Raw genomic sequence first — 10,506 nt, forward strand, 5'->3', positions numbered from 1 at the left:
GCCTAGAGCCTGTGCTCTGCAACAAGAAAAGCCGCCACAATGAGAAGCCCGCGCACCGCAACGAAGAGTAGCCCCCGCTCGCCGCAACCAGAGAAAACCCATGCACAGCAACGAAGACCCAACGCAGCCAAAAATTAATTAATTAAGAAAAGAGAGAGATAGATATAGAATGCTTAGCACAACGAGTAACAGAGGGTTGGTGTTCAGTAATTGGTAGGTGCGAGGAATCTAACCCAATGTGAGCAGCCAGTCAGATCTGCAAGGAAGGGGACCCCGCTGGGCAGAGGGGGTCCTCAGAGCAGGGCCTGGCAAAGGGCTTCGCAGCTCTGACGCAGGGGGTCGGTAAGGGGAGAGGCTGTGTGCCTCGGTCCTGTTCTCATCACCAGTCCTCTCTGTTCCTGCTGAACAACAGATGGATGGAGCTCTTAGAAGAGGCCGTGCGGAACGCCACCAGGCACCCTGGAGCCGCCCCAAAGCCCGTCCACCCGCCGCCCTCAGGCCCCCAGGAGCCAGCCCACCAGAGCCCCACACCCAGCAGGTGCTTAGCCCTCCAGGCCCCCTCAGCATCCCCACTCCAGGCCACTCGTTTGCTGCTTCTAAGCCCTTCACCCCTGGGGATGGGCAGCCTCAGCGGCAGACGTCAGCGGGCAGGTGGCGGAAGGTACCCTCACATCTCTGCCTTCCGTCGCCGTCTGCTCTCCCCCCGCAGCCCCCCACTCGGCTGTAGTAGAGACTGTGCCTGAAGTGGGGTGGGGGGTATAAAATCGTGACCAGGAGAAGCTTGGCCGACACCCACCCTCCCCTCCGGGTTGCCGGCCAGATGGCAGGTGCCGGAGTCTAAACCCCTCCCTCCTTGGGCCCTGCTCCTTCAATGCCCATCCCAACTCAGGAGGCCCGAGTGGAATTTCACGACATGGCCACCTCCTCCTGGCTGGCAGAGAGCCAGACTTCCCAGCAGGCGATCCTCTCTCACCCTGGGCTGTTTCTTCCCTCAGGGAAGGACTGGATGACTCCGAGGTGTTCCGCAGTGAGCCAGAGCCTGAGACAGTACCTGGAGGTAAGTCCCCTGAGCTGTCTTTTTGGGAGCCCAACCCATTCCATTTTCCGTAGGCACAGTAGGGAGGTGGTCAGGTGTGCCTGTGGGGGTGATGGGAGAGGGCTGTCGGGGCCAGAGGTGTGAGGTTTTGATAAGGGTAGAGAAGAAACAGTGAGGAAGAAAGAGTCTGGAAGAGGAAAGAGAACAGGCTGAAGCGAATGTGGGCCAGCTCACTTGAACAGAGCTCTCAACCTGGGCTCTCTGGGTGCCAGGTATCGAGCAGGGGAGGAAGAGAGGGGCGGTCAGGTCCGGGGGTGCCTAACGGAGAGCAGGATGCACTCAGACCTGCAGGCAACAGGAGCCGTGTGGGGGCAGGGATAGGGAGCCCAAAGGGCTGAAGGTACAGTCACCGGGATGGGGTTGGCAGGGGCAGGAGGGTCTCAGACAGAATTCTCGTTGAGTTTTTATGTGAAATAACTTAGGGTCTCATGTTTAGAGAGAAGTCTGCCCGGTGGGCTCCCTGGCTGGGTTCCCTTTTCTGTTTCCTTCTGCTTAGAATGCTTCTAACTCCCGCACGCCCTTCAAGTCTTTGTGCAGGTGTCAGCTTTGCACCAATAGACCTTCTCTGACCACTCGGTTTAATACCAGCATTCCTGACCTCCCACACCCTGCGCTATGTTTTCTTCTTTCCTGTAGCACTTCTCTATTTATGTAGACAATTTACTTATTTTATTTTTCTCTATGTCCGTCCACTAGAATTTAAGTTCCGTAGGGCAGGGATCTCTGTTTTATTTACTGATGTATGCCAAGAGCCTGGGACAGTGCCTGGCCATAGTAGGTACTCAGTAAACATTGTGGAATCAGGCAATGTTCCCAGCCCCTTGAACCCAAAGCTGGGCCTGGGATCAGCCCATACGTGCCTTCCCTCTTTCCCTGTCTTACACTGTCCTCCCATCCAAAACAGGCACTGGGCCCCAGCAGAGGGTCAAAGGGAAGCACCCGGTCCTGCTAGAGGGCCCCAAGCAGGAGGGCAGCATAGAAGAAGAGGAGCTGGGTACCCTGCCTCACCCTTCTGCCTCCCTGGATGGAGAGAACAGGGGCAGCAGGACAAGGGACCCCATCCTCCTGCCCCTCCCAGGCCCTCTGTTCATGGAAGGACTCGCCGATGCAGCCCTGGAGGACGGTGAGTGCCTCATGGCCCCAACCGTCAGCCCCCTGGTGCCCCAGTAGCATGGCCATTGTGAACACCATGGCAGACACCCCCCTCTCTTACCTGCTCAAAGGCTCTCCCTGTTGTGTTTGAGGAGAGGTGGATGCAGAGAGACAATTGTCATTCCTGTCCCCCCAGACTGAAGCAGTTTCACCAAGAAGGCTGCGGGAGAGGGGAGCAGTGGCCCTCCTGCCACCTCTGCACCCTCCCCCGACTGGCGAGGTGTGTAGTCCTGTCTCCAGGAAGCCATCGCCCTGTTTCCCCTCCAGTGGAGAACCTGCGGCACCTGATCCTGTGGAGCCTGCTGCCTGCTCGCCCCGTGGACCCACAGACTTCCGGGGAGCCCGAGGACGACCTGACACCTACAGCTTCCGTCATCAGCATCACTTCTCACCCCTGGGACCCAGGCTCCCCAGGGCGAGCTCCCACTGGGGGTGAAGGGGACAATGCCCCGCTCTCAGGGCCAGAGCGGGGCCAGCAGGAGGACATGGCTCTCTGTTCTCTGGAACACCTGCCCCCAAGGACCAGAAATTCTGGGATCTGGGAATCTCCTGAGCTGGACAGGAACCCAGAGGAAGAAGCTTCGAGCACAGAGGCGACAGGAAGTTACAAAGTTGTGAGAAAAGGTACAAGAAATTGGGGTGTCCACTGGGGAGACACACGCCCAATTTTGCTAGGGTAGCGCTGAGTCTTCCAGATGGCTACTTCCTTCCCCGCCTCTGTCCTGCAAACCATGTGTGCAGAGGCTCGTCCAGATCCTGGGGGAAGGAGACATGTTGCTGTCACGCAAAGGCTTTGGGGTCGTACAGCTTAGGCGCAGAGTCCTAGCTCCGTCACTTAGTACCCGTGTGACCTTAGGCAAAAATCTGAATCACCTCTGGACTTCATTCTACAATGTAAGGATATTACTACTGCTTGGCACAAATCAACTGTCAATAAAAGTTTCTGCTAGCGCTTTTCACTGCTCTTCCAGTTCTAAGGAAAAGTGGGGCTCTTCTCAGGAGCTTCGTTCCCAGAAAGACAAGGGCGGGTTCTTGCAGCCGGTGACTCCAGATAGCAGCGAAGGAATTGGCGTGTAGGATGGAGGTGGCAGCGGGACTAGAGGTGGAGCCAAGACTAGGGGCTGAGGACAAGGCTGGGGAGACACATGGGGAGTGTGGGGCTGTGTTGAATGAGCGCCCGGCGGGCTGTAAGACACGAAAAGCCCAGACTGGCTGGGATGGGGACTCAGGGCAGGTTTGTCTGGCCAGAGCTCGGGGGAGGGAGGGAAGAGTAAGTTGAAGAGAGGGCAGCCCGGTCTGAGGAGCACAGCAGGAAAGATGAACCGAAGCGCGGGATGCTTTCGAGGGGTTGAGGTGGGGGGGTGGGGGGGTCCACGTTAGTGCTAGGGGGTCTCCTTTCCTCCCCTAGTGCCCAGCTCTGCCTCGTTTTCCAGGAGCATTTTTCTTTCCATCTGCCCAAGGTGTGTGCTCTCTCCTGGGTTTCTGGGACCTGACCTCCCTGCTCTCTCCTCTGGTGAATTGGTGGAGCGGCTGTCTTCAGCTCCCCGGGGTATAATCATGTGTGATCTTGCGTTCACTTTGTTCTTCCCTTTTTCTCCACCCCCACTCCCTCCCCCCTTCCTTCTCCCTCTCCTTCCTACTCTCTCTCCCTTCCCTCTCCTTCTCTCAGTCTCTACTGTCCCTGGTGGTGGTGTCGGTGCAGCTGAGGTGGCAGGCAGCAAAGTTGTCCCTGCACTACCAGAGAGTGGCCAGTCAGAGCCTGAGCCACCCGAAGTGGAAGGCGGAGCAAAGGCTACGGGTAATGAACTTCTCCTTGGAGCCAGAGACAGGCCAGGGCTAGAATGCAGGCCCACGGGGGCAGAACTGGGCTTCAGATGTTAGACCCTTGCCTGCAGTCACGTGGCCACACACCTCCGTACATACTCCCTGAACTGTCTGGAATGGGTGAGGAGTAGGACGTGGGCCTGAAGACGGAAGAATGGACCCTGTGCCAGCCCCTCTCCGAGAGCGGCTCAAAGCAGTAGGGTCAAGCAGCTCTGCTTAGTCACGAAAGGGGGCGGGGAAGCCTGGCCCAGTGCCCAGGGCCCAGTGTCCTTAGCCCGACATTCTGAGCCACCTCTCCCCGACACTAGCTGCCATCCAGTGTCACTGTGGAAAAGGGCTTACGTGGCCTTCCAGGCTCCTGGGCACTTACCTATGCTTACTGCCCTGTCAGTCAGCCTTACGTCCTTCTCTGTGTGTCCCCGACCCCCTCTGATGAGTTGAGGTACCTCGAGGATCGTGAAATAGATGGCAGTTGGGGCAGGGCACCGTGTCGAAGTTCAGCAGCAGAGCCTGAGATGGGGCAGAGCCTGAGGAGGTAGTGCCTAAAACCAGCCCACGCCCTCTTTACCCTTCCTTCAGGGAATGGGAGCCGCTCCCCTTTCCCAGAAGAAACGCGACCACCCTGCCCCTTCTCCCTTAGCTTCCACCACTAAGCATCTCCCCTCCTCTGGGCCAAGCTGAGCAAAGTCGCCATCTCAAAGGCTCTCTGGCAGAGAGGGGCTTTTGGGAGACTGGTAGGCAGCACGAGGCCAGCCTACTCCGAGCGCGTCTGCAGGATGGCTTCCCTGGCCCCGTCAGCCGGCCTGGGGAGCACCAGGGGAGCGGAAGACGGTTTAGACTTCCTCTCTGTTTGCCTCCTAATCGCTTTGTCTTGCTGGGGACAGGAAACTGCTTTTACGTGAGCATGCCGGCAGGACCCCTGGACTCAAGCACTGACCCCTCGGGGGCACGCGTGGGGCCCTCCCAGCCCGATGGCCTCCCTGCCTGGCAGCCGGCGCCTCGGCCTGCGCTGCGGGAAGGCAATGAAGATCAAAGGCGCCTGGGCCGCTCTCCCCCCAGCCTGGCCCTCAGGGACATGGGCGTGATCTTCCGTACCATCGAGCAGCTCACCGTCAAGCTCAACAGGCTCAAGGTAAGGGCTTGGGACCCTGGAGGCCTCAGTCCATTGCGCCAAGACCCATCACCCACACGAGTGAGCTACACAGTGTTTCTCCATGGGAGCCCTAGCTCGTGGCCTGGGGCTCTACCCTCAGCCCACCCAGCCGCCCTCAAGCACAACCCCATCCCCTGGACCCCACGGATAAGAGGGCATTGCCCCTTCCCCAGGGGCTCATGAACAGAGGGGCTTGAGAGCAGATGTCCCTCTACAACTCTTCCAGGACATGGAGCTGGCCCACAAAGAGCTGCTCAGGTCCCTCGGGGGAGAGTCGTCTGGTGGCACCACGCCTGTGGGCGGTTTCCACACAGAGGCAGCTAGATGGATAGACAGCTCCCTGTCCCCTCCAGCCAAGGAGCACCTGGCCTCTGACTCCAGGGACAGCTGTGAACTGGGGCCCTGCCCTGAGGACGGTGAGTGAAGTCCTCCGGGGTTGGGGTGGGGTGTGCAGGGAGAAGGCCTCCGTCTCCTGAGGAAGCACTGCCATGCAGTGTGAGGACGCGGGAGTTCTGAGAAGGGGCCTCGTCTCCCCCGAGTACAGTTCATTCATTCGTTCCCTCAGCTTCAGAAAGAGGTCATTTTAGGGAAGGCCCACGGAAGCTCCCCTAAAACTGGGAAACTTATAACTGAACCCTCTTTTCCCTTGGGTTATGGAGATAACAAACCAGGGGGAGCCTCGTCTCACATCTGAAACCTGTTCTTAATAAGTGGTTCAGAAGCAGATTGCATGGGCCAGGGCCATGGCTGTGTTCCAGCTTAGGAAGACAGACCCATACCTACCCGTGGGGCTTTGGGGGCCGACAGAACAGAAGTGGGGTTCAGTACGCAGCCCTTTCCGGGTCACACAGGGAACTCCAGGGTTTCTGGAGGAGGAGAATGCCTTGTCACGGAAGGATGGCACTGAAGAGCTGCTCTCACAAGCCTGAGGACTTTGCAGGCGGAACACAGAGGGAGGGTCATCTCAGAGGCCAGCCCCTCACTGCCATCCCCACATCCCTGCAGGCCACAACGCCCCGCTGGAAGACGGCCCGGCGGACTCGGCCACGTCCCCAGGACCGTAGCTGTCCAAACCACCGAATCCTCCGCGTCCCGACTCCTCCTCTAGGGACTGGCCTGAGGCAGGGCTCAGGGTGGGGAGAGCCCAAACCTCCTCCCTGCGGTAGAGGCAGGCGGTTGAAGAGACAGCTCCAGCCAAGACCGGGGGGAGATGCGCATGTTGCTTGGTCTGCTCAGATTGGAGTCAAGTTTCAGTGTCTTTTCCCCTCCCTTCAGCCCAACCCTTCAAGGCCTTGTGTCTCCTAAGCATGCTGACTGCATCTGAAAGGCCCCCCTCGTCCCACGTATGTGCGCGCGCCTGTATGTGTGGGTGCCCTCAGACAAGCCAGTGCGGGTGAAAGGAGGCGGCTCCAGTGTAAATGCACTTTCTTCCTCCCCTCCCTTCTCCACAGGACCCCAAGGCTGGGGTGGGTGTCTCCACCTCTCCTCTGTCACTTTGGTTTCCTATAAATATGTATGTATTGTATGTGCATCTTTGCTATTGTAAATAACTTTGACCTTTTTTGTTTCTGATCCTGGCGTGCCGAAGGCAGTTACAGAGGGACTGCTGAGGGAAGAGGAGGTTCACTTGTATCTCTGTCAGCAGCCCGGCTCCAGGATCAGGGCCCAAAGGTGGAGCCAGCCCTGAGCGCTCCGCCCCGCCCCTCCTCCCGCAACCTCCCGTAGGCAAGAAGGCCTCCAGCTTCCGGTCCCGCCTGGCCAGAGAGCCTAGCCTCTGCAGCTCGGTGCTGAGCTACTCCCTCCCTCCTAGGACTTCTCATCTTCAGGGGAACTTCTTACCCCACCTGTGTCCACCCTGCCCCACCCTCTCCCTATAGAAAACCAGTGTATCAGGTACAGAGCTGAAAGCTGGGCCCCAGGGAGGTGGGAGTAGGGGTTTGAATGCTGGAGTCCCTAAACTAACCTAGGACCATCCCCAGGGGCCACCACAGCTTTGGCCCCTATTACCACATCCACTCCACTCCCCACAGACTAATAGAATATACACACTGTGCTAGGTGTATATATACATATATATATATAAATATATATAATATATATAAAATACAGATATGGAAATGACTGTTTTGCTGTTAAAATAATGTATACTCTTTTATTTTCTTCCTTTCATGGTTAAGATTTTTTTTTAAGAAAAGTTAAATATTCTTCAACTGTGGTGGTGTGTGTGTGATTCTTGGAACCGCTGTGATCAGAGATACTGTGATATTCCCTCTGAGACTGATGGGAATTGAGTAGAGGGAACAGAAGGCAGCCCCAGACCCAGGCCTTGCCGTATTCTCTCCCGAAGTTCCAGATGTGCACTTCTCTGAACTTCAGACTAAGCGATACAGCCCCCGTGGCCAGAACACAAAAAGACAACGCGTGCGTGCGCGCGCACGCAGTGGCCCCAGAATCAAGAGCCCTCGTGAGCTGCCCTCAGTGAGCTTCAGGACTTTAAAGGCAATTCACAGGGGAGGGTCATCTCAGAGGCCTGGCCAGCTGCTGTCCTCCGTCCTCCGCGTCCTCCCACAGGCACCCCCTGGAAGCAGCTCATCAGACGTGGCCACACCCCCAGGGCTGTAACCACTCAAACTGCTTCTCTTTGCTGTCGTCGTTGGACTAAGGGACACATTCTCTTTCCCCCAACTGACGTTTTTCCTCCAAACCCAACATGGTGCTGAGTGCTGACCTTGGGAGCTTACAGTCTAGTTGGGCATCAGAATACATACACGATTCGTTCTTGATAGAGTGTAGGGGTGCAGACAAGAACTGTACAGATCCACTGGAGCTTTAGAAGGCCTCGGGCAGGGGTAACTGGAGAGGCTAGACGTTACTGGAGAGTTCCTGCTATGTGCTCAGTGTTGGGAATTCAAAGAGCTGCTCCCTGCAGAAGCTCAGCCAGCCGCCGAGAGGCTGAGCAGCAGCGCAGGTGGTCAGAGGCAGAGAGAGGACTGTGGAGGGCCACGGAGCCCCGCAGAGAGGCAGCGCTGGCAGGGACAGCAGGGCTCTGTCCAGGCAACAGAAAGCGGAGTCGGGGCCGAGAGGATGTGACCAGAGGTGAAGGAGGGACGCTCCCCGAAGAGTGGATGTCAGCTCCCCAGAAGCCGGCCCTGTGCTCTTGGGGCACGGTCGGGTCACCTCAGTGGAGGCAGCGCTGAGGGTGAAGAGTCGGGGCCCCCAGCTCTCCTGACTGACTCCTCTGGCCCCCGCACTGTCTGGGTGGCTCTGGTTTCAGGCGGCTGACAGCAGCAGGCAGTGTCATTAGGGTTCGTGTTTAGTGCTTGGACTTTGCTACGTAGATGACAAGAGACTCAGCACCCTCTCTAAAGCAGCCTGACAACTCTACGTTTTCCTAAGCTGAGCCCTTGCCCCTCCTCCAAACCAGTCCAGACACGTGGGCCAGATGGAGCAACAGAAGGGGGACGGGGCCCAGGAGGGTGGAAGGGTGGAGCCCCGTGCTCCATCCCTCTGCCCCACCCGCTCTTCCACTCAGCCTGCACGTTACTATCCCAAGTCTTTCCCTTCTGCCTCTGAGAGCAGAGGCAGTGCAAACCCTCGTGTATCACGTGTCCTCCAGGGAACGGGGACGGCTGGTACGGGTAGTGACTGGTCTGGGCAAGCAAGAACTAGGTCCTGAGGAGGCAGGAGAGCAACACCCCCGGTCGGCCACCACCAGAGGGGCTGAGATCACCCCCAGCAGAGCCATAAAGCCATTCGGCCATTTCTGGCCATGTCAACGCGCTGTTAACAGGCACAAAGTCCAAATATTCCCAGTAGTTCTGGGACAAAGTTTTCAGACAACCTCAAGGAAAAAAGTACAGCGATAGACTTTGTTAATGATCTGAGCTCTCCCGTGGGAAGTCCAACCCACACATGGAAAGGAGGTGCTTCCGTGGCCCAGAATCTCTGGGAAGAAGGTGGGAGGGGACTAGGTGGAGGAAGCCACAGCCGCCTCCTCTTTGTGCTTGGCTTTACTGGCAGGGTCCCTTGGCAGCATCAGCTCTTGGATCGTGGTGTACGCAGGACATTGCGGGGAGAAGCAGTTTTTCTGAAGGAAGAAAAGGAAGGCTGATAGCTGACAAAAGCAATGAAGATTAACCATCTGGGAGAAAACCACTTCCTGGGACGGGGTGGGTTGGGGGCTGGAGGACATGGAGAAAAGGCAAAGGAGTGCGACCGCCCATCTCACAGCAAGAGAGGAAGGCTGTGTTGTGATATAAAGAATAAGGGAAACTACAGGCCTGTCTTGGAAACAGGGAGACAAGCTGCCTGCAGCAGCTGCAGTCCCTGGGGACTCACCGCCAGGGACAGCCACAGCAGCCCCACGGGGCCCTTGGACGCGCTCTTGGACTCGGAGAACTGTGCCTGGTACCGCACTGCGGTTAGGAAGGCCTCTAGCCCCACCTCTGTGATGCGGTTTCCTGGTGGAAGAAGCAGACGACGTGGCCTCCGACACTGCCAACCTCCTTCTTGCCTACACCCTCGCGGGACACCCTCTGCGAACCCTTACTCCAAAACGAACCCCCTGCTCCCCCAGCTCCCCAGGTCGCTCACCTAGGACTAATTTCACTCCAGCTCTACTTCTCTGACGCCTCCTTTGTCTGACCTCCCTCACCCCCACCCCAAAGCCCCGTGCCAGAGGGCCTTCACCATCACGATGCCCAACCACTGGAGAACCAGGTTCCGCTCCGTGGAGCCAGGGCGGGGGCACCCTTGTGACAGCATGGGGCCCAGCTAGCCTCGTGGCAGGAAGGTGGGGCGTGGCGGGGTTAGCCAACGTACGGAGAAGGTTGAGATGCAAAAGGACCCTGTTCCCAGGCATGAAAACTTTCCCATCTCGGTGCTCCACGGGCTCCAGGAGAGGGCTGACCACCTCAGTAGCTTCCCCAACCACCTGCTCAGGCAGAATACTGATTGCAGCAGAGGAGAGGGGAGCTGGTCAACAGGCCATTCATTCATTCATTCAACACACATGCTTTGAGGGCCGGCTACAGTCCAGGCTTTGTCCCAGGTGCTGGGGATACAAAGATAAATAAGCCCATACCCTCAAGAAGCAGCTGTGTGCAGGGGAGCCAGAGAGTGAGAGAGCAATGCAGTATGCCGTCAGAGCTGACAGAGGGAAGCTCAGTACTCTGGGGGCATGGGGGAGCCACAGCTAGCGGGTCTCGGCAGGGGTCCTGGAGGAGGTGGCCCATGAGCTGACATCTGAATAGTACGTGGGCCCTGTCAGATGAAGATCAGG

General features: G+C 57.7%; 2 protein-coding genes across 7 annotated transcripts in view; one reads left to right on the forward strand and one right to left on the reverse strand.

The window, feature by feature from the left end:
* ARHGEF11 (Rho guanine nucleotide exchange factor 11) overlaps positions 1–6,956 on the forward strand; it is a 105,762-nt gene extending 98,806 nt beyond the window's left edge. The window contains exons 34-41 of the mRNA XM_024748341.1: positions 413–538; positions 996–1,057; positions 2,001–2,219; positions 2,516–2,872; positions 3,918–4,046; positions 4,957–5,204; positions 5,452–5,641; positions 6,231–6,956. Coding sequence (XP_024604109.1) covers positions 413–538; positions 996–1,057; positions 2,001–2,219; positions 2,516–2,872; positions 3,918–4,046; positions 4,957–5,204; positions 5,452–5,641; positions 6,231–6,289 — 1,390 coding nt within the window. The 3' untranslated portion in view covers positions 6,290–6,956. The remainder of the gene's footprint in view (positions 1–412; positions 539–995; positions 1,058–2,000; positions 2,220–2,515; positions 2,873–3,917; positions 4,047–4,956; positions 5,205–5,451; positions 5,642–6,230) is intronic.
* The window catches only part of LRRC71 (leucine rich repeat containing 71), a 9,911-nt gene continuing 6,356 nt past the window's right edge, over positions 6,952–10,506 (reverse strand). For 4 of the 6 annotated variants that reach the window (XR_003003630.1, XR_003003631.1, XR_003003633.1 and 1 more), the window contains 2 exons: positions 9,564–10,158; positions 9,286–9,312 (listed from right to left, as the gene is read on the reverse strand). Coding sequence is in view for 2 of the 6 variants with exons in the window: in XM_024748339.1 (XP_024604107.1) it covers positions 9,193–9,312; positions 9,564–9,685; positions 10,047–10,158 (354 nt within the window). In the remaining 4 variants the exon portion in view is untranslated. Of the gene's footprint in view, positions 9,313–9,563; positions 10,159–10,506 lie in introns of all 6 variants that reach the window. The other 2 variants (XM_024748339.1, XM_024748340.1) reach the window with 2 other exon arrangements.

This window comes from Neophocaena asiaeorientalis, unplaced genomic scaffold (genome assembly GCF_003031525.2).
Source record: "Neophocaena asiaeorientalis asiaeorientalis breed wild unplaced genomic scaffold, Neophocaena_asiaeorientalis_V1.1 scaffold76, whole genome shotgun sequence".
NCBI lineage: Eukaryota > Metazoa > Chordata > Mammalia > Artiodactyla > Phocoenidae > Neophocaena > Neophocaena asiaeorientalis.